This window comes from Gopherus evgoodei, chromosome 15, assembly GCF_007399415.2.
Source record: "Gopherus evgoodei ecotype Sinaloan lineage chromosome 15, rGopEvg1_v1.p, whole genome shotgun sequence".
NCBI lineage: Eukaryota > Metazoa > Chordata > Testudines > Testudinidae > Gopherus > Gopherus evgoodei.
The window spans coordinates 13089372-13111789 of NC_044336.1; the positions used below are offsets into that span (position 1 = coordinate 13089372).

The following is a 22418-nucleotide window of genomic DNA, read 5'->3' on the forward strand; positions in this document are numbered from 1 at the left end:
CACACCAGGGGTTGTCTCGGTATAGTTATTTTAGTTAAAAAAATATCCACACCTCTAATTATACTGATACTTTTGAGTGTAGACTAGGCCTAAGGTTGAATTAAAAACAAGTAAATGTTTGAAAGTCTAGAAGTTCAAAGTGAAAGTTCCATAAATAATCTCAACTGTGCAGGGTCAAAAATTTTCCATCAGAACTTTTTTTCAGTGGAAAACTGGGTTTTCGATTAAACAAAAGATGTCATGGAAAGTATCTGTTATCCTCAAAAACAAACTGATTTTTCATTGGAAAACCAAGAGCCCAAGCTATTTTGTCCAAAACCCAACTATTCTCCAGTTTTGGCCTGTTTTCAGCTCCAAAGTTTTTGATGCAAAATATTCCTCTGCTGCAGTAATAAGGGTCTTGAACACTGAAGGTGACGATCACTGCTGCTAAGAGACAAAATAAAACCACCAAGAGATTGGCATTTAATGGAAGCAAACGCGCCTTTAATGCTATTGGCTAGAGTGACCTGGTCTTCAAAGTGATTTTTTATTAACATACTTATATAAAAGGAAACCCTCCCCAGGGGGTGAATCCCTGATCACTGGGAGCAGGACTTTCTCCTAGGTGAATTGTGATCACTTCCTGGTTACCTCAGGCCCTGAGGTTGTGTCATGGCTTCTGGATGGCATTGCTGAGGTGACCTCCATGGGGCTGTCGGCCATCTTGTAGTTGCTGTATATTAAAGGCATGGGAACCTCTTCCCCTCAGCTCCAGCAGCCAGAATAAGAGCCCTTGGTTGCATGGGGTTTGTCAGAAGTGTAGCTAATTGTCTTGGCCAATATCTTCCAGCCACTGCCGCGGCTGGTGTGAAGTGAAGAGTTGCTGCTGAACAAGCTGAGGAGATGACACGATCAGCACCTGCAGTCAGAGTCGGGGGGAAGATCCAGAAATACCGAAAAACAAAACATGCCAAGAAGACCTTTATTTATTAAATAGCAGCACGGCCCAAGATAAGCAAGAAGCTTGGAGACCAACGTCCTCCTATATACACTGAACAGGTGAGAGGTTCCTGGACACTGCCAGGGTTTAAGGAAAGTCCATTGTTGTGATCAAGCCAGCTGTGAAATTTCGCTGTGGATCTGAGTGCACATACTGAGTGCCCATCCTCCACATATAACCCTGGTGTTCCTGGGTCATCACCACCCCTCCCCACTATGTGAGAGGGCTGAGTTTTCTGCCAGTGGGTAGTAGCATGCAGTGAGGTGCTTACTGTTCCTTTCCTGATCCTTGGATCAGAGCTGAGGGGGGACAGCCTCCTGCAGGGATGGGAGCTCACTTTCTGGTTTCCCTGCACAAAGCACAAAACCGTGGGTCATCCCCAGCGTCCAATACAAATCTCCCTTCCACATACACACCTGCTGCCAGTCATGCACACAGCACCTTCCTGGCTGGGCCGGATGTGTCCTGATGCCAGGCTGAGTTGCTCCCTATGGCCTCTTGGAAGCTGGGCACTTCCGTAGTCAAACAGCAGAAGTGGGCAGAGCTCCTGGAGGACCCAGATTATGAATAGGCATCCACTGAGAAAGGACTTCGGCTAGGAATTGAAAGAAACCTGCTGCTTTTCCTCAGTGGTTACTTGAAGCAGCAGCAACAGGTTCAGGACGGGATTACTCAATCTCTAGCATGTCTTTTCCCCCCCATGAAAGCCCCATGTCATGAAACTGCCCCAAAAAGCTACATTTTATGGGCACAAAATTGTTGTGAAAATTTCCGTGGGAGAAAAAAGGCTGTCACCATTTTGCACAGCCCTGGTACAAACACTCAGATCTGTCCCTGAAAAGACAGTGAGGAACAGAAATATAATGATCATACTCTATGCCAGGCTAGAGTTTCGCTTCCAAGATTTCCCCAACTCCGGGCTCAGAAGTCTCTCACGCCCACACAGCCTTCCCACACCCAGCCGCCATGCCCTGCTTTTATTCTGAAGCAACATTACCTTGTGAGGGAGTCTGAGCCAACCTCCTGCTTAGTCTCCTCAGCTCCCTCGGGGTGTCTGAAATTGGGAAGAGAACAGGGTGAACCAACACTGACACAACACAGCCAGGCACCCAGCATTCCCTCTCTCTCCCCTCCGACCTAGGGCCGGCCAAAAGCTTTCTGCTGCAACTTTTTGACAGAAAATGGGGTTTTGGACTGAACTCATTCTGTGTGTGAAAAGTGTCTGCTTTCCATGGGACATTTCAGCTTCTCAGTGAAAAACCCAACTCCTGAATGTTAGTCTGGAAATGCCACTGCAGTGCCTCCTGGGAGCTGTGATTGGGGGAACTCATGCCCCATCATTCTCTGTGGGCTGAGTTCCCTGCCTGGACAATGTCTCCGCAGGTGACCTGTGGCCAGGGACTCCCACGATTCACTGCAGTGGCTTGGCAAGAGAGGAGGCCAAGGTGCAGCATAGGAGGCCCAGCCAGGAATCAAAATATGAGTTTTGGGGTGAAAAAACAACTTTTTTTTGCCTCCAAAGCCAGTGTTTCATTACCTCCATCCCCACCATCATTTTCCAACCAGTTCAACTTCTCACCCTTACCTCACTCAGCCCTTCACTGGGGCTTTCGGGCTGGAATTTTTCAAGGAAGCCCAAAGGAGTTGGGCTTCCACTGAAATTCAATGGGAGTTGGGCACCTTACTCCTTTAGGTGTGTTTGAAAACATCAGCAGGCATGTTTAACAGTACAGTGGGGTTAGAGTACAGGGATCTCCTCTTTGAATAGGGCCCATTTCTCACACCTTTACATTGCAGAGTTCCTAGAGACTAATGATGGAGCAGTGCCTAGGCAGTTTGTAAGCAGGTCTTAATTTAGCCCCGGGATAACCCAAGAGAAAAGCAATCCAGTGACATCCTGCAGTACATTGTGGGCAGGCATGTAAAAATACATAGTATTTTTCTCTTCAGAATGCTTTACAAGCACTTGCTAATTAATCCCAGTCCATCCCTGGAGAAGCAGGTCAGTAGTGTTACCTTCATTACTGAGATAGGGAAACTGAGGCGCAAAGACTAAGGTGTTTCAGGTTGGGTGCCTAAGAAGTGAGGCGCACAGATTCAGTGGCCACATCTGAAAACGGAGGCATAAGCGAGTTGCCTTCAGCTCTAGAGCAAGCCAGTGTGAGAGCCAGAATTAGAACTCAGGAGCTCCTGAGTTCAGAGCATTAGAGCAAAATTGCCTATGAGGAAGGCAAGTTCAGGAATTAAAAGTGGTTTTTTAAAATTTCTGTTCTCATGTGGTACAGACTCTTTCACCTGTGTCTTGATCAACAGTACTGCCTCCTGTGGGGAGGGTGAACTTGCCTGGGCAAATACAGGATCCCCGTACTTTCTGCCCCAAACTCAAATCTTTCAGAATTTGAAACAGTTCAGTTAACCTTTGTTTCTCTCCTTATTTTTATTTTTGCTCTGCTGGGTCCTGACATAGCCAGCAGTCAATAGCTGCAAGAACCAAGTCTGCTTCAAGTTAAGGATTTCATTTTGCAACATGCCAGATATTTGTTAACGTGACAGCAGCACATTGAGAAGGGAGACAAAAGTACTTCTCAGGGCCACACCTGCCCTTGCGTCCCCTCGCCAAAGCCTGTGGTTTTACAGTCACATGTTTTAAAAAAAATGTTTGTGTATTTGGATTGTAAATTCTCTAGGGCAAGGACCACGAATCATTGTGCACTTGTACAATGCTTAGTACAATTGGGGCCCTGATCTTGGTCAGGGCTTTTAAGTGCTATTGTAATACAATCAATGAATGAATAAAGAATGGCTTTGAAAACAGAGTTCCTTTGGGTATTGCAGTTTCAGCATCATTCTCTGCCAAGTTACATCTGATAGTGGAGAGGAATAAATACTTATCTGTTATGGGCCAGATTTTCAGCTGCTGAACACCCATAATTGGGAACAAATTTTTCAGAGAGGATCAGCTGTCATTTAGGCACCTCAACAGGGCCAGATTTTCTGTAGTGCTCAGCAGCCAACCTACTCTTTGGAAAAATCTGGCTGCCTGTTAAATGGGAAACAAAGCACTTTTGAAAATCTGGGCCTTATTAGTTAAGTGTTGACAGAGGATTGAGCCCATACAAGACACACACTACACAATAGTCCTTGCCCTGGAGAGCTGGCAGTCGATCAGAAACAGCAAACGAGAGGCACTGGGAACCAGAGAAGGGAATGGTTAGGGTTATTACTGCTTTTAATGGTTGAAAAAAAAAGTCATAGATGATCAATGCATTATTACTAGGAAATGCTAAGGTTCTTGATTGTGAATGAGCAATTAATTACATTCTACAAACAGAAGCTTTATCTGCATTGAAAAGCAAAGAAAGCTGGTTTTTATTCCAGTCCATTGTACAAGCTTATTGTCACTGTGGTTTAATCATCAGAAACCCTCTTCTTTTCTAGTACAAGGTATATTGAGAATTCTTAATATTTACACACAAGCCGGGGCTTACTGCTTTGTTGATATATTCTGCATTCACTTGCCAGGCTATCAATAAGCATTGGCTGGTATTAACTGTAAAATAAATTCTTTCAAAAACCTATCAAACATAAAACAATCCAAAAAAACGAGTGCTAAACGAACATCTCTCCAGTTTGAGAGACAGCACTCTTCTAACCAGCAGCTCTCAAAATGGTCTTCTGCGCATATTTTTCCCTAGACTAATTAAAAACAGGTGCGTGACACAATGTTAGTTGCAACCAATGTATCATCACCAACTTCTGTTTGTTCACAGACATTTACATAAGAATTGTCATAATTCCTCCACAGGCTGACACGGAACTGGGCCTGCTGATATTGGACTAAAACACAACAATAGTGGAAAGTGCATATCTAGCAAACTGAATGGATACAAGCGACAAGGAGGGTGGATGTCACTGCTTGACAGACATTCTAGGAGAAGGAGTCGTTTTGCTTAGTTGTGCCATTTGCACGCCCAGTTGTTTTGAAATGCATTTTTGGCCTTGATAATTTGAGAATGTTTAAAGTCATGCAGCAATGAACAGTACAATTGTTGGTGCCTTTCTGCTAATGCTGATTGCACTGTTTGTAGCTACAAGCTACATAGCAGGGATGAAAGAAGCCGCTGCTCCTGTCTGAAGCTCAGCCAGCCATGCTTCAATGGTGGAAATTATCTGAGGTCATACCTCCATTTCCATATGGAACTGAGCTGAACCACTGTTAAAGCCAAGAGATGTAAAGCTACTGGGTCCATTTTCACTGACCTGGGGCTCTGAAGACCCCTTCTTTAGCAGCAGTTTAGCTCTTACATGTGCAACTGTCCTTTCAGGTTCCCCCTCATTAGCCCACCAGCAAGACTAGGAGAACTTCTGTCCTTCTGGGATAATATGTCCAAATGAGAGCCCAAGCCTTCCCCCAGTCACTCCCTTTGTCAGGATATGAGAGCTCTACACATCCTGCTGGACCTGCTCAGTCAAAGGGGAGCTCATGTCCTCCTTCCTCCTCAAGAGCCAACCTTGGTAACTGAGATAAAGAACAGGCAGCTGCTGAGGGGACGTCTATGCTGCACAACCCCCCCAAACCTGGCAGCAGCAAGTCTCTGAGCCCAGGGCAACAGTCTCAGGCTCATGGTGCGACCACGACTCAAAAAGCAGCATAGACATTCCTGCTTGGGCTGAAGCCCAGGGTCCGATCCAGCCCAAGTGGGAATGTCTACACTGCTATTTTTAGCCTTGTAACACCAAATCTCACTCCTCCCCCAAGCTACATCCTTTGCTCTGCTACCATCCAATGCACGCTCCCAATATGTCCAAAGCCTTTTCTCCTTCCCAAATCTCTCCTGTTCTTCTCTTGGAAGCCTCCTTCTTATGCTACTTCCCACATTCCTTGCCATCAGGGCTACGGTTCCCATGCAACCCAGGGACTACAATTCCCAGAATTCCCCTGTTCCAAACTGGGACTAGGACCTTGACAGACAGGTAGCCAGATTTAAAGGGCTAGCATATCATCCTATATCTTTCTTTCAGCAACATACCCATCTACATAAAACAAGGTATTATTAATAATTAACAGATAAACAGATATTACTGAAAAGGCAGTGCCATCTAATGAGAACCAAGGAGGAGGGTGTGAGAAAGAAAGACAAAGCAGAAGTACCCTCTGATATGCAGCCTGGAATCTCTATCATCTTCCCATCAACTATTGGCTAAAACTAAGAACAAACAATAACTTATATAGAAAGCAAAAGCCCAGGAAGTCACATTCCTGATCCCCTTTCCTTCCAGGGAAAGACTAGTCCAGTTTAGAATTTCAATTTGCTTTTAATTTCCAATGGACAGAAATCTCATGAGTACATTTGATCCATCCTGGCAAACACACTGGGGACCATCACCCCTCTGGCAGCCGAAACCTGGAGGCAGGAGAGACTCAACAAGGAGCAGAGGCAAGGCCACGCCAATGCAGAAGAACAGTATCCTCTCCAGTCATGAGACTATAAGCTGAAGTCACCAGAAGCTCAAGGCCTGACCCCTGCAACCATCAAGTTGCATAAACAGCAGACCGTGTACAGAGAATCTTACATAAGCTAATCTTCACTCTGCTCCTCATTTGTCTGCACTCATTCTTTCTCATAACACACGCTCTGATTTTTGGTGCATGGGTGGAGAAAGAGGGAGGCGCCTATGTAGCAGAGTGGATTTTCTCCATGCAGCGTTAGGTTGTTGAGAGCTTTGCTTGACTCTGGGCTTGGTTTTCAGATGGGAACGTCTTCATCATGAGATGTATAATGACTAACCACCACAGGGGATGTGGCCCACACTTTGCCAATGGGTTCCAGATGGAAAGCATGGTCTTGTGCCTCTGTATGGAACAGGAACCCGTGAATTCTAGTCCTCCTTCTACTTCAGGTTGGCCCTGTGACTGACTCACTGGGGTTTAGTAGCTCAAACCTGGAGTAAGACTCAGGAGATGTGGGTTTCATTCCTACAGAAGTTATGGACTGGAAGTAGAAATTATTGCGTGAGGTTCTTTGGGCTCAGCTGTGCAGACTCGATGATCACAGTGGCCTCTTCTGGCCTTAAAAGCTTCTGCTCCTGCTCCTTTGATGACATCACACACACTTTGGAGTCCTTTCACCTCCTCACTGGTTCCTACTGCAGCAAGTTCAAACTTCACACGCTCACCCCAGGCATCTTGGCTTCTACCTACATTCCAGCCCAGGTTTCTACCTATTTCCCTCCCCATGCCTGGTGTTACAATTCATGTGTTGATTTAGACCATGAGCTAAGAGCAGGGACCAGGTCTTCTTTTATTTTTTGTAACACCCCATGTACACTTACAGCCACAGGGAGTAATAGATCATAACTGCAGGCCAGACTCTCTCTCTTTGCTTTGTCCCCCTTGGCTGCGAAACGAGCTGCGTTCTGGCTACCCACAAAGAATGCTTGTGCTGAGAGTGAGAGTTCTCCAAGCAGAGGATCAGGGCGGTTGACACTCAAATCTACAGGCTACTGTAGTGACATCACCATGATGGAACACACCCTCTGACAACCATCTACAAAGCAAGTGAGAGGTGTGATTGCTGCATGTGTAGACATGTCCCAGCTAGCTGTGATCTAGCTAGATCAGGAGTTCTCAAACTGTATAGCACTGCGACCCCCTTCTGACAACAAAAATGACTACATGACCCCAGGAGTCCCACCACCCTGGGTGGAGAAGGGGTCAAAACCAAAGCCCAAGGGCTTCAGACCGAATCTGGGGGCCTGTTACTGAGCCCCACCGCCCAGGGCTGAATCCCTCAGGCTTTGGCTTGGCCCTGAGCCCCGGCAAGTCTAAGCCAGCCCTGGCAATCCCACTAAAATGGGGTCATGACCCACTTTGGGGATCCAGATCCAGAGTTTGAGAACCACTGAGCTAAATGAACACTAGCTTGAGTAACACTAGCTGTGAAGCCATGGCAGCACAGTCGGCTACAGGGAGCAACCATGCCGGCCTGGACCCTGGGTACGTACTCAACTGGCCACTGGACCACCCTGCCAAAGCTTTACAGCTGTTGTTACCAGGCAGTGTCCTGCTCTTTGCAACTCAGCATGTGGAGGGCCTGCAGAATGTCAGCTGGGCATGTTCCTCAGTCCTGTCTCCCTCCGTGAAAGGGCATTTCCCTTCCTGCCCGGATAGCATAGAGCCAGCACGTGGGCTTTTATTTATAACATGATTTCTCGGGCAACCAATTAGTCTTTAATTCTGTGTCTGCTACAGGCAGTCCAAGAGGCAGCTTGGACCATCCAGACCCTGCCTTGAATCAGACACTTTTTCGTCTCCGCCATGACGGAAGCTGGCTCTTTAAATGCCAATTTCACCGACCCGCTTTCAGATGTCTCCACTCTCTGCCGGTAAATAGATTTCTGTGTCTACAAAAGAAACCTCTTCAAGCCGAGTCTCTCTTTGAAGAGAACAGCTGCGCTCTCTGCAGAGGCCCCCTCGCTCCAGCTCAGCCCGCTGGAGTGCGGCGAAGCCATTTGGGGGCTTTCATCCTGCTCCGCTGTGAGCACAGTGCCATTAGTGCTGAGTTGTTTCCATCTGAGCCAAACTGGGACAGGTGCTGACCAAGATCTGAAAACCTCAACCATCCACTGATCCCTCCCCTGTGAGAGACAATGGAGTCCAGCAGACGTGGCAGTCTGCTGTGAGTTAAGAAGCCTGCTGCTGGGTGACCTTGGGCACTCTCTTTGGGGTGTCCCTCTTTAGGGCGGGGACTGTTTCTCAGTGTGCGTTTGTACAGCACCTGGCACAAGGATTGCAGCTGGGGCCTCTAGACGAGACTATAATACAAATAGCAATACTACTGAAATCAATGGGCTTTACAGGTGCTCGACACTGCATAAGCAGGTCCCACTGTACAAAACAGACCCTTGCTGCACATGTCCGGAGAACTACATAGCGACCCTCACATTTACTTGAGTGGGGCTACTCATGGAATGCACAAGTAAGTGTGGCAGCATCTCAGGCTTAGCTATTAAAGGCTCATTGCCAAATTCAGCCCATTGGAGAGACTACCCTAAATCAGAACCCTCCCTGCGCAGAAGGGACATTTACATATTGCCAGAAAATGTCACAGAGCAGCACTAAAACTGGCAGCACCATCTTGCACCTGCAGGTTTGCACATCTGCACTGCGCAGGGCTTGCTCCTGTGAGATCCCTGAGAGCCCTCGGCTCTCGTTATCTTCAGGGGGATTTGAGGGTGCACACTCAGCACTTCTGGACCACACACGGAGAACACAGATGAAGGCTCCTTTGGAAATGCAGTTCTGCCAGTATGTAATTAGTGGTGGTAGAATGTCATTCCCAATGCACACGCAGAGTCGGGCAGTGTAGATTGCTCCAAACCGAGACAGAATTTATATACACAGCAATGCTAGTTGCAGCTTTTCCGATCACAGTAAACAAGTGCAAACACGGGTTAATGTCCATACAAAACCATCTGCATGATCAGATACACTGAATCATGGCATTGGGCATACACATTACGGAAAGGAAACAGCCTTACACTCTTGATCTGCAGACATTTCCCTAAGGTCTGAAAAGGGTTCAGGAGTGATAAGAACACAGTCCTGCCCCACCAAGCCCAAAGTTGTGCTAATGAGGCCCATAAAAGAGATTTAAGGATCCCGGAACGGGATTATAAGAGTCAGGGAAGGAAAAAGCTTGTTAGATAACAGAGGCCGTGCATCTGCCAGGGCATGTATGGGGCCTGATCCTGATCTCACACCAGTTATACAGGGGTGTGACTCTCGGTGGAGTTGCTGGTATAAGTGAAATCAGGCCTATGTCTATATCAGGTGCCAGAGAGGTAGAGTCCCCCCTATATCTGGTACAATAGAGGACATTAATTGGAAACTACCCATAACCTTAGATAAGGTGCTGAGCAGTAGCAATAACTACTGCCCCTTGTGGCTGCAGACCCATACATTTCAAGCATATTAGATAATGCCGATGCAGCTGGGCTTCTTAGAAAGGGCCAACTCCCATGCCCCCTCTCCTCCCCACCACAGGGCAAAGAGATGAGGAATGACGTACGGTTTGACCCTGTTGAAGAAGTGGCGCCGAAGCAGGATGGCCAGGGTGCTGATGACCAGGAGGGTGGTGCACATGGCTCTTCCCCCATCACCATAGAAAGCAGAAGGCCGGCCACATCCCTGGTTCTACCAAGGGGGCAGTGGCAGAGCAGCTCTGCTGCTCTCAGCCTGGTCCTGTCTGCTCCCACAGCTAGCATGCGAGACCCAGCCAGCAGGTTGTTTTCCAGTCACTCGGTCACCTGCAGTTGCTCATGACCGGTTTTAGACGGGATTAGAGCAGGATCAGATGTAATTAATGGGCAACAAATGAGGACACACTCCTCTGATTTTTGCGTAGGAAGGGGCCGGGCAGCCGGTCCATGAACGCTTTAGCTCTTAGTTGGTTTAGGCTTTTCACTTCGTTCTCATGTAATGGGCCAGCCCCAGATATGACAGCCCCAAGGCAAGTGTCCCCTCTATGTAGTGAGTCTGTCCTGCACACACCCTTCCCCCATCAGACGGACCTCCCCTCCCCGACTTCCTGTCTCTGGCCATAAGGTTTCCATATGCTGCCTTCTATCTTCTACTTATCTCCTATCCTTCCTATCTGTCTGCGTGCCCTATAGTGCTCATTACACCCGTCTGTAGGTACTCCAGCCCTGCTTTCTCCCTCTCTCTGGGTACACGGCCCCAGACTCCTCCTTTTCCATCCCCTCACCCCCCATCTGTGTTTACAAGGCTCTGAATTACCCCTCTCTCCATACCCTCCCTCGCTGCTAATCTGACAAGCTGCGGATTGCATGTAATTCCCCACAGACTTGCTCCTGCTGTCGATCTGTTAGGCCCCTTGCCCATCGCTACTCCCCTCCTCTTTTCTCTGTCCCTTCACGCAGGCTCGAAAGTGATGCAAGCGCCTTCCCCTCTGCAGGTCCTGTCCTCCGGAGGAGACTTCTCCTCATCAGACCTTTGTCCCTTTTCAAGTCTCCTCTGAAAACCTACAGCAACATCTTCTCGTTTCCCCAACCCTCTTTGTTTTTTCCCTTTTGCTGTTGGTCTTCTGAGAGTGTGCTTAGTTTATGCACCATGACATTTCATTTTCCCAGGCAAACCGTATATATTCTAGGCAAGGTGACTTTTATTTCAGGGTCAGGAGAGCAACAAAGAGAGAAGCCTCCATGAGAAAGACAAAAGCAGGGTCAAGGAGACACATATTTAGGCTTTAGTCTCACTGCTAAAAGAAGGCGCCTTTAGCCACAGGCTGACTCACACGCAAGCTATCCTGCTGTAAAATCCTGGTGCAGACAAGCACTGTCATTTTCACCATGAGGAAAAGTAGTGAGGTCAGCCATGGGCAGAAGGATAGCGCTGGCCTCACCTGGCTACCTCGCAGGAAACACTCCAGGTACCTTGTCTGCACTAGGATTTTACAGTGAGATAACTACTGCATGTTACTTATCTGGCTGAACCCGTCCCCGCCCCCCCGCCACCACCACCATCTTTTGGCAGTAGCCACAGACCGACAGACAGACTACAGAGACTCGGCCTGCCCCATTTTGCATTCTGAACTGATGGCAGCTCACAGCAGCCAAGGGGATTCCTCTATGTTTAAAGGCCCAGCTTATACAAAGCAGAATGACTGCTTCTCCTTTCATGTGCATATCTACATGCACCGCAAATACAGTGCCTTCACCCCACTGCTTTCATGTGCATATCTACATGCATCGCACATCCAGTGCCTTTACCCCACTGCTTTCATGTGCATATCTACATGCACCGCACATACAGTGCCTTTATCCCACTGCTTTCATGTGCATATCTACATGCACCGCACATCCAGTGCCTTTACCCCACTGCTTTCATGTGCATATCTACATGCATCACACATACAGTGCCTTTACCCCACTGCTTTCATGTGCATATCTACATGCACCGCACATCCAGTGCCTTTACCCCACTGCTTTCATGTGCATATCTACATGCATCGCACATCCAGTGCCTTTACTCCACTGCTTTCATGTGCATATCTACATGCACCGCACATCCAGTGCCTTTACCCCACTGCTTTCATGTGCATATCTACATGCATCGCACATACAGTGCCTTTACTCCACTGCTTTCATGTGCATATCTACATGCACCGCACATACAGTGCCTTTACCCTACTGCCTTCTGTCATTTATACCATACACTACCCTGCGTTTAACCCTGTAAAGCACCAAACAGGAAGCAGATCCTGCATTCCTTACTCACCTTGACATCCCATTGGCTTCAGTGGAACTATTGAGTGCAGCACAACTGCTGTGTGGTTTGTATTGTTCTGATTGAAAATGTCACACATCACCTGGCTGGGTCAAGCTTTGTAAACCAGAGGACAATGAAGGCACATTTACATAGCAACAGGGCCTTATGAAATACATCCTAGAGTACTCCAGAAGCTGACGGAGAGGGTATCTGAGCTATTAGTGATTATCTTTGAAAAATCATGGAAGATGGGAGAGATTCCAGAGGACTGGAAAAGGGCAAATATATGGCCTTGGCTACACTGGCACTTTACAGCGCTGCAACTTTCGCGCTCAGGGGTGTGAAAAAACACCCCCCTGAGCGCTGCAAGATACAGCGCTGTAAAGCCTCAGTGTAATCAGTGCCGCAGCGCTGGTAGCGCGGCTCCCAGTGCTGCACGCTACACCCGTAAGGGATGTGGTTTACATGCAGCGCTGGGAGAGCTCTCTCCCAGCGCTGGCGCTCCGACCACACTCACACTTCAAAGCGCTGCCGCGGCAGCACTCCCGCAGCACTGCCGCAGCAGCGCTTTGAAATTTCAAGTGTAGCCATACCCATAGTTCCCATCTATACAAAGGGAAATAAGGACAACCTGGGGAATTACAGACGAGACAGCTAAACTTCAGTTCCTGGAAAGCTAATGGAGCAAATAATCAAGCAATCAATTTGCAAACACCTGGAAGATAATAAGGTGACAGGTAACAGTCAGCATGCATTTGTCAAGAACAAATTGTGTCAAACCAACCTACTTGCTTTCTTTGACAGGATAACAAGTCTTGTGGATAGAGGGAAGTGATAGATGTGGTATATCTTGACTTTAGTAAGGCTTTTGATACTGTCTCACATACCCTTCTCATAAACACACTAGGGAAATACAGCCTAGCTGGAACTACCATAAGGGGGTATATAACTCGTTCAAAAACTATTCCCAGAGAGTAGTTATCAGTGGTTACAGTCAAGCTGGAATGGCATATTGAGTGGGGTCCTGTTCTGTTCAATATCTTTATCAGTGATTTAGATAATGGAATAGAGAGTACACTTACAAACAATTTGCGAATCATACCAAGCTGGGAGGGGTTGCAAGTGCTTTGGAGAATAGGATTAAAATTCAAAATAATTTGAACAAACTGGAGAAATGGTCTGAAGAAAATAGGATGAAATTCAATAATGGCAAATGCAAAGTGCTCCACTTCGGAAGGAATAATCTCAGTCGCACACATACAAAATGGGAAATGACTGCCTAGGACGGAGTACTGCAGAAAGGGATCTAGGGGTCATAGTGGATCACAAGCTAAATATGAGTGAACATGGCTGCAAAGAAAGCAAATATCATTCTGGGATGTATTAGCAGGAGTGTTGGAAGCAAGACACGAGAAATAATTTTTTTGCTCTATTCTGTACTGATAAGGCCTCAACTGGAGTATTGTGTCCAGTTCTGGGTGCCACACTTCAGGAAAAATGTGGACAAATTGGAGAAAGTCTGGAGGAGAGCAACAAAAATGATTAAAGATCTAGAAAACATGAACTATGAGGGAAGATTGAAAAAACTGGGTTTGTTTAGTCTGGGGAGGAGAAGACTGAGAGGGGACATGATAACAGTTTTCAAGTACATAAAAGATTGTTACAAGGAAGAGGGAAAAAAAATATTCTCCTTAACATCTGAGGATAGGACAAGAAGCAATGGGCTTAAATTACAACCAGGGCAGTTTAGTTTGGACATTAGGAAAAACTTCCTAACTGTCGGGATGGTAAAGCACTGGAATAAATTGCCTAGGGAGGTTGTGGAATCTCCATCACTGGAGATTTTTAAGAGCAAGTTAGATAAACCCCTGTCAGGGATGGTCTAGATAATGCTTGCTCCTGCCACGAGTGCAGGGGACTGGACTAGATGACCTCTCGAGTTACCTTCCAATCCTATGACTATGAGTCTATGATTCTATAAAGTTAACGATGCCATTAAGCTATACGAGCAGGGGGACCGCTTAGTGATCACACCAGCAGACAGTCTGCACCTCAGGAACCTTCCTGGCTTTCAAAACAGAGACCAAAGACTTTGAGTAATATAAGGGGGGCAGAGACATTTTAGTTATCTTTCACTGCGGGGATGACAGGGGGCATAGCACCATTGCCCCTATGAAAACTGGATCCTCTGGGCCTGGGAGGCAAGAGTTGCTGGAAATTTAACACAAGTGAAAAACCCGCTTAGATTCAGACTTTAACTGGCTGAAATTAAGTTTTGTTCACCAGAGAGCGGGTTTTGTTGAGTTTATAACCGCATCTGTCTCTCTTATTGTTAATAAACGTATCCTTGTTTTATTACACAACCCTGTGAGTGCTGCGTATTAAACTGGAGAGTGAGTGCTCAGCTAGCCAAAGAGGCCGATGTGTGTCTGTCTCTTTGGAGGCAGTGAACTCAGTAACTTCTGCAAGTGTCCAGTGAGAGGGACTGGGCATGGCAGAGAGCTGTCTCTGGGGAACTCAGGGACTGGGGTGCACTGATTGTTACCTGGCAGGCAAGGGTTGGCCAGGCAGAGTGCTGAAGAGTTTGCTGGCAAGGCTGATGAATAGGTGTGTCAGGGAGCTGACACGTAGCTTAGCAGCAGCAAAGCTCTCACTTGCTGAGGATGAGAGGGGTCATGCAGAGGCTCACAGTTCTGAGTGTCATGAGCAAGAAGTCGCACCTCCCAAAGAATCCAGTGCAGGACCTGAACTGTGGCTGGAATTGCTTCTCCAGTTACCGGGTCTTGATCTTTGGCTAGTATACATGGCCGGAGCTTGTGGATTTGCGCCAGTTTCCACCAGCTGAACATCTGTGTTAATTGAACAGAAATTATTTCTGGCCATTCTTTGGAATAAAGAAATGACGCTTTTCCACAGCTGGAGTCAGCCCAGCGAGCTCAGTGAACTCACTTGAGGACACGTCTTGCCCTGGGATGCAGCCTATCCGTTCCAAACAAGCTTGACTGACATGGTGAGAGCCCCAGTTCAAAAGCAAGGTGGTGTGAGCAGCCTAGGTAATGCTCTCTGCCCTAGACCTTGAGAGCAGGGATGGAAGGGGAAGACAGATTTAACGGGTTCTGAAGGCTTTTCCTTTTAAGATATGAATCAATGAATCTTTTTGGGGAGCCTGGGTAACGTGATCTGAATAAGAAATGGGGCTTGTCTTTGAATCTGAGTTAGGTTCCGTGACAGTGTTTGCTTCATGCGCTGGCACCAAATGCAAGATGACACGAATCTGGGAGCAGGCTGGCTTTCCGGTGCTCCCCCTGCCACGAGCAGACAAGTTTCGCAAAGGAAAGTTTCAACAAAGAGAATTCTGTTGAAAGCTTTGGCTTGGTTCCCAATAGCCCTGTCGCTGCTGCTGAGCTGCCGGCCCCTGACACGAGCTGCATTTATGACTGCTCTGGACTCGGGGTGGGATCAGGCAGTAACATTTGGATCAGGTTCTTGAATATTGGCGCTTGGATCAGCTCAGGACCTTCCCGTCATTGTTCCACTAGGACTCCAGGAGGGGACAGATTACCTGCCCTCACAGAGTAAGGAGTGCCCTGCCAACCTGGTGCCTAGACCCGAGCGAAGGCAGCAGGGCAGTAGTAACTGCGGAAGGACATTTGAGGGAAAGGCTTTGCATGGCAGCCTGGAGCTTGAGGTGAATGAGGGAAAACTGGAGGCTAATCAGGGCCCAAGGAGGGTTAGCAGCAAAGCCTGGGGTCACAATCCTGTCCCATATGGCATTATCTAATCTATCTATCTAATGGGGGGTGTTTTTAAAGCACCCTCTCTGTTACCCACTACTCTCACCAGCTGGGCTTAAACCACAAAGTTTCAGTTCTCCAGATCTCCGTGTGGAAAGCTGGCTGTTTCACTTCAGTTCTCCGAACAGACGAGTTTTGCACCAGTCACAATAACTCACACACCCGGCTCCCCTCTTCCCTCCTCTGCCCTGTGCAAATCCAACCTGCCACAAATCCAGAAGCATCCAGGGCTTCTCCTGCCAAAGGGCATGCAAGCAACCACTTACCCTGGCTCTCAATCACCCAGGGAGCAGCCCACCATGCCTGCTTCAACTCGGACTGTGGCAGGGGCTGAGGCCCCTAGACATTTCCTTTTCTCCACAAGACTTTCCACAAAGGCTCTAATCCTCTTTTTTTATGAGCTGGCTAAGCTGTTTGTCTCCGTAATATCAGATGGCAGCTCATTCCAGGGGAGACTTTTTTAATTTAAGAGCCACCAGCTCCCCAGATGCTCACACTTAAAGAGGTCAGCAGGATACTGCACTTCCCTAGTCACTCTCTTCCATCCTTCCCAACTGTACCTACGCTACTGGGGTGGTATTGATGCTTAGGTCTGGCGCTGGGTGTGACAGTACATTACCGGCTTCCCAGGATCCTCGGGCTACTCTCCCCGCCTCCCTGGCACTACTGCCCCGTCTCTGCACCCTGTTTCTCTGTAATGCAGACGTACAGCCTTTTTCATCTCCCAGCTGTATCCTTGTAAGAACCTGCCTCTGAAGACCAGAAGCTGCAGCTAACTCAGGACGTGACTGCCGCCTCGAGAGGGTATTCTCTGAAGAGGCATTGGATTTCTAGAACCCTGTGTGGTTGAGATCCCTGCTGTCTGTGAGATCAGCGTTCTCCCCAGAGCTGCGGGAAAGGCTGGTCACTCTTACCAACGGCACTTGACTTAAACATTTGGGCCTGGGAGCTTGGTGTTCCCACTGGAGGGGTGCTGGCTCTGTCATTTCCTGCCTCAGTTGATCCAACAGCGCCACAAGCCTTGTCTACATGGGAAAGTCACATTGTTTTTTAAAGCAGTTTAGTTAAACTGGTGCAAACCCCTGGGTGACAGTTCAACAGAGGCTTTAGTTTAGACCTGTTCCCAATCAGCTACAGTCAGACTTCAAAAGGACTGGGTTAAACCACAGTAAGAGTATTCACCCAGAGATTTGTACTCCTCTAATTACATCAGTTTAAGTCCATCCCTTAAGTTAAACCAGGGCTGCAAGGTCACATAAACAAGGCCTAAGGTTCTTGCCCTTCTGGCTCCTCTGTTGTGCCAGGCTCTTTCACGTGCAGGCAGTTGGGGGGAGGGACTCCCCTGCCCCTCGGAATGGGGAAGCCCATATGAAGTTGGCCTGTGTTGGAAAACTCCATATTTAGTATCTAAATTAGCTAGACGGCCGGCTGAATGAACTAGCGAGGATCCTGTCACACTCCACATCAGCCACTCCTCTTTGTGGCCCCTGCATCCCCACCACGAGGCTCTCACGCTCCTGGGGCAACAGCAACATAGAGTCCTGGAGTTCAAGGCCAGAAAGGACCATCATGTCCTCTCCTCTGGCCTCCTGAAAATCCCAGGCCACCCACCACCAGCCAGCACCTGCCCACTAAACCCAGCAACCACAAGTATTACAGCCCACAGGAGGCCACAGGCAGAGAACGGGAAGGAGAGAGGTGCACTGACATCTGAAGAACAGCTGGGAAATGATGAAGTGACCCAGATAATCCTGGCAAGTGACCTGCACCCACATGCCTCAGAGGAAGGTGAAACCCCCCAAGGTTGCTGAATGGATTCAGATACATGAAGGCTTCAAGTTTCTCTCTGATGTTGAGGTGTGTGACTTCCTCATCCTCCTACACTAATCACACCAGAAGGGAGTTTCTTCTTCTAACTGCTAGACAGACAGCGTGCTCAGCTCTGCACCGGATAGGCCCTGTCTGCCTGCTCACATGCTACCCAAGACAGGCACAGAAGAAGGAGGAGGCTTTGGGAAGCCCCCAGGAAGGGGGTGAGTAGGATGTTTGTTTTCAGTTAAAATGATTAACTTTTTGTGGGCCTTTCAGAAGGAGCGATTCTTCGGGTGGAACCTCAATGAGCTGAGGAGGGTGGTTTGGTGGGCTGGGATGGGGAAGTATTTCTGGGCTTCTTTCTGCATTTATACCCACCTGGCACCTACTTCGTAACCAGACTGAGCAGCCCGTCCAAGCCACACCCTCCTGTACTCTTCACGCTGCTCCGTGGCACAGGGCTGCCTCCTGCAGGACAACCTCTGACAAGGGTTCTGCTCCCTGCTCTGCATGTGTAGCACATACAGGCCTCTGCAGAGCTGGGGCAGCAGCTCGGAAGCTGCAGGAAGAGCAAACAGTGTGGACATGAGCAGGGGAGGATTAAGGAAGCCAGCACAGAAAGATACCAGAATGCTGCTGCAGAGCACTGTTATCTCTGCAAAGAGAGGGAAAGCGAAGCAGCTAATGTCACAGCATTTGGCAGCCTCTGCAGGGCTTGCATTGGCTTTTGCATGTTGCTTTAACTTTTTCCTTGAAGCTCAAGCTTGTGCTGCAGTGTTAAGAGACAACACACATACACACAGGTGCATTCTGCCTTTGGTTATACCTCGCGTCCCCACAGGGCTCAGTGTTAGAGAGGGCACAACTTAAGCTGCAATTTACACACAAATCTGTTGGTTCTCAGTAATGACGGCGGTAAGAAACCGACAACAAGCCCTTAGCATTTAAATAGGCTTTAGGCAAAATCTCTCCCTTGCAGGGTGCCTGGCTGTGGCGAGAGCTCCTTAAAGTCTCTCTCATTTCCTAAAGTCTTGTTAATTTCTTTTCACCCCAGGCCTTCCCAATCAACAGCAGGGTTATATTCAAGAGAGAGCGAAATTGCACTGCAAAGCACCGTGGGTAATGCGTGCAATCCATTCTAGGAGCCAGAGGGCTTAGTGTCAGCAGCATTAGGGGAGATGAGCTGAAAGATCCCAGAGCAAAAAGAGCAGAGACACCGAGCAGCATTTTTTCCATCCAGAGAACACAAGCACTGTCTAGGGTGGGAAGCAGTACCGAGATGGGCCCTGGGATTGAAAAGTCTACCCCCTGCACACACAAAAGGCTGCTCCTTCCTCCCGAAACACTTTTCGGGCACGCTGATTCTGATATGGGGTTGCATTCACACAGCATGCCTAACACATCACGCACACAGTGGAGAGTCCTCAAATACCCCCACTCCTTTTCTTGGGGATTGCCTTGATTCTTAATTACAGTAATGCAGGCCTAAGACAAGGTTGTACATACAGACATGAGCTCCAAAACTCTTTCCAGAGAGGGCTGGTAAGGATTTATCCCTGCGCAACCATTTTTCCTCTACCCCTTGAATTCTCTGTCCCCTCAAAGAAACTCTCCATCTTTAATGGTGCTAATGAGACTCCCCTGTTCTGGTTGTCAGGGTGAGTCAGGAGAATGGCCCTACAGCTCCATACAGGGGCCTGGCACATGACAGCCAGTTGCAAGAAGTTACAAGGGAAAAGCAAGGGATGGCACTCAAAATCAGGACTGCAGCATACACAAGAGAAGTGTTTCATCCTGAGAACTAGAATTAAATGTTAAACTAGAAGGTTAAACTGAGAACTAGAGTTAAATCAAAGTGGGCAGCAATGCACAGGAATATCTAATGGGCAGACGCAAAGCTGTTGGGAGTTGGAAGAAGTCTTGGCTTGAACTTACTTCCCCCTCTTAGACCAGGAGCCGAGTAAATTTCACACCGCTCCCAGCATATCCATGGAACAGAAGAGGCAACACAGGAGAGCAAAGGCAGTGGAAGAGGCAATGAAGCTGGTACAGAAAAGGGAAGAGAGAGAGGCTAGAACATTAAAGCTGGGGAATTGGAGAGGGAATATGGGCTGGGGAGGAGCAATGGCAGCATCGCTTCAGCACCTCCTGCGGCGCAGAACATGGAGTATGTCCTAGAACACACTTGATCTTGTACGGCTGTGCTGAAACGAAGCAAAGCAGCTTGAAACTGACAAGACTCTGCTCTCTTTGCTCTCTGACTGCTGGCATGTCAGCATCCTGTCATTTCCAGGCCACTATGGAGGCAGGCGTGGCAGAATAGCTGGCAGAGCGAGCTCTGGTTCAGAGGGGGGCAGGATGTGAAGATGGGAGACAGAGCAGAGAGGCAGAAAAGAGGGACTGCCGAGGAGAGGAGACTAGAGTGACTGAAAAGGACAATGGCAGGAGCGGACAGAGAGAGAGAGAGAGAGAGACGGGGCCTCCCTAAAAAATGTAGAGGAAAGAGTGAATGAGACAAGGGAATAGGAAGATAAATGATGCAGTAGGGAAAGTGACCAAACCTAAATGGAACAAGGAAAAGCAAAGAAGAGAAATGAAATGGCTGCAAAGAAAACCAAGGGAACCCCTCCCCCACAAGTAGTTTCAAACCCTCACACAAATACAAGCTCGCATATTTGGAACAACTCTCCCACCCGACTGGCCCTTCTCTGGCCTCACCTCTCATCATATCACCTCCACTCTCTTTGTTCTGCCAGTGGTGCCAGCCTAGAGGCCTCCCCTGTTTGTTTCATTCCAGGTCATTCTCATGTCTTTCTCCAGGCTGCCCTTATCCCAACCCAAAGAGCCCCTTCCCTAGCCCAACCCCCCGAGTCACCACTCCCTCTCTCAGTCCCCTCCAAAGGGCTCACTTCTCATGCAGTACCCACAAGAGTCCACAGATGACTGGCCAGTCCCTCCTCTGGGCTTTCTGTCGTGCACTGTCTACTCTGCCCAGTTTAGACCATAGGCCCTTCAGGTCTATCAGGGAGGGCAGTGCTCTTCTCCCCATTTTGCAGATGGGAAACCGAGGCACAGAGTGGCCAAGTGACTCTCCCAAGGTCACACAGAGAGTCAGTGCAGAGACAGGAACTGAAGCCAGGTCTCCAGCTAGCATTCTAACCAGTGGACCACCCTTCCCCGCATTTGGTACCTACTTTGCACATCTATCTATCTATCTATCTGTCTATCTATATGACACCATATGAGCTGATCTAACTGCTAATGAAGTGAATGGAAAGACTCCCATTGGCTACACTGGAAGCTGGATTGGGCTCATAAGGGGATGAATCAGGCCCTGAAAGTACTGTACCGTGCTGTACGTATATTTCACACACAATACTAACTTTACCTGCCTTGCAAAACAATATTGCAATGACATGTGACAATTAAATTAAAATGCTGATTGGCTGGTAGCATGACCAAGCTCCATGACTTTAAAGAGACAGTGTCATCTTGAACTGTACAACATGTGCTCCAGCAGCCCGCTGTGCTCAGCATGGACCCGGCTTCAGAAAACAAATCAGACCACACTGTGTGGCTATCCTCATGTAGCGCTGGTGGGCCAGTCTTTCACACTGATTCGGTCTGTCGGCCTATCTGCCTCTCCATCTATAGTACTGACCTGTCCATCAGTCTGTCTGATCGATCTCTCTCCCTGCAGGAGTACACACAGCAGGCAAACAGATGAAGGAGAAGGGAGAAAGACACTGATATATTTACACACTTTTTCAGTCTGTCTATTTCTCTGTCTCCAATCTCCATCTGGGTATTGTCTGTTATTACACTTCCCTGCAGGATTTTCTCTCTATCTATGCAAATGTCTGTGGTGCAGGTACAGTATTCCTGATTTTCAATTAGTTTGAAATGTCATTTGGGTAAAAAAAAAACCTACACCCACAACACAAGTGTTGCTTTTCTCCTCTAATTCAGTCTCCTTCCCAGCCAAAGTGCAACCTGAGAGGTGGGATGGGACTATCTGAACAATGCAATCTCCATCACAAAATCATTAACACTAACTAATTAATAATCCACCAGTGTGCTTTCTCCAGGAATGCCCTAAGCCACATTCCTCTACCACTACGTTTGGAGAAAGGAAGACAAAGCAAATTCTTATCATTAAAAACATCCCCTCGGGACAGAAAATAATTTAGTTCATGTTGAAATTAAACAATGATTTAATAGGTATTTCTCTCCTTTGCCTTCCACTCGCCGCCTCAAACACACAGACTAGAAATCAGAAGCAAGCAGGGATTTTCCCTTCAAAACACAATCTCCTGCAACATTAGGTAACGCAAGAGAGAGAAGAAATAGAAAAGGCTAAGCCAGCTGTTGGGATAAGTTTAACTGCTCACTTTGGATGCTGCATTTCCTCAGAGTTGTTTACAAGGGCTGAAAAAAGACCTGTAGTCATAAAATCCCCTAAGCAGACGATCCTGATGTTCCACAGAACCTCTTTTTCATCTCTCCCTGTTCAAGGAGAGAGAGAGAGAGAGAGAGAGAG

General features: G+C 47.9%; 1 protein-coding gene across 20 annotated transcripts in view; it reads right to left on the reverse strand.

The window, feature by feature from the left end:
• Nucleotides 1-464: 464 nt before the first annotated feature.
• LOC115635509 overlaps nucleotides 465-22418 on the reverse strand; it is a 71143-nt gene continuing 49189 nt past the window's right edge. For 14 of the 20 annotated variants that reach the window (XR_003996620.1, XR_003996607.1, XR_003996618.1 and 11 more), the window contains 3 exons: nucleotides 1980-2036; nucleotides 1254-1331; nucleotides 465-901 (listed from right to left, as the gene is read on the reverse strand). Coding sequence is in view for 1 of the 20 variants with exons in the window: in XM_030534394.1 (XP_030390254.1) it covers nucleotides 1409-1529; nucleotides 1980-2036; nucleotides 22270-22384 (293 nt within the window). In the remaining 19 variants the exon portion in view is untranslated. Of the gene's footprint in view, nucleotides 902-1253; nucleotides 1332-1398; nucleotides 1619-1979; nucleotides 2037-18256; nucleotides 18430-22269; nucleotides 22385-22418 lie in introns of those variants that run through there. The other 6 variants (XR_003996609.1, XR_003996610.1, XR_003996619.1 and 3 more) reach the window with 6 other exon arrangements.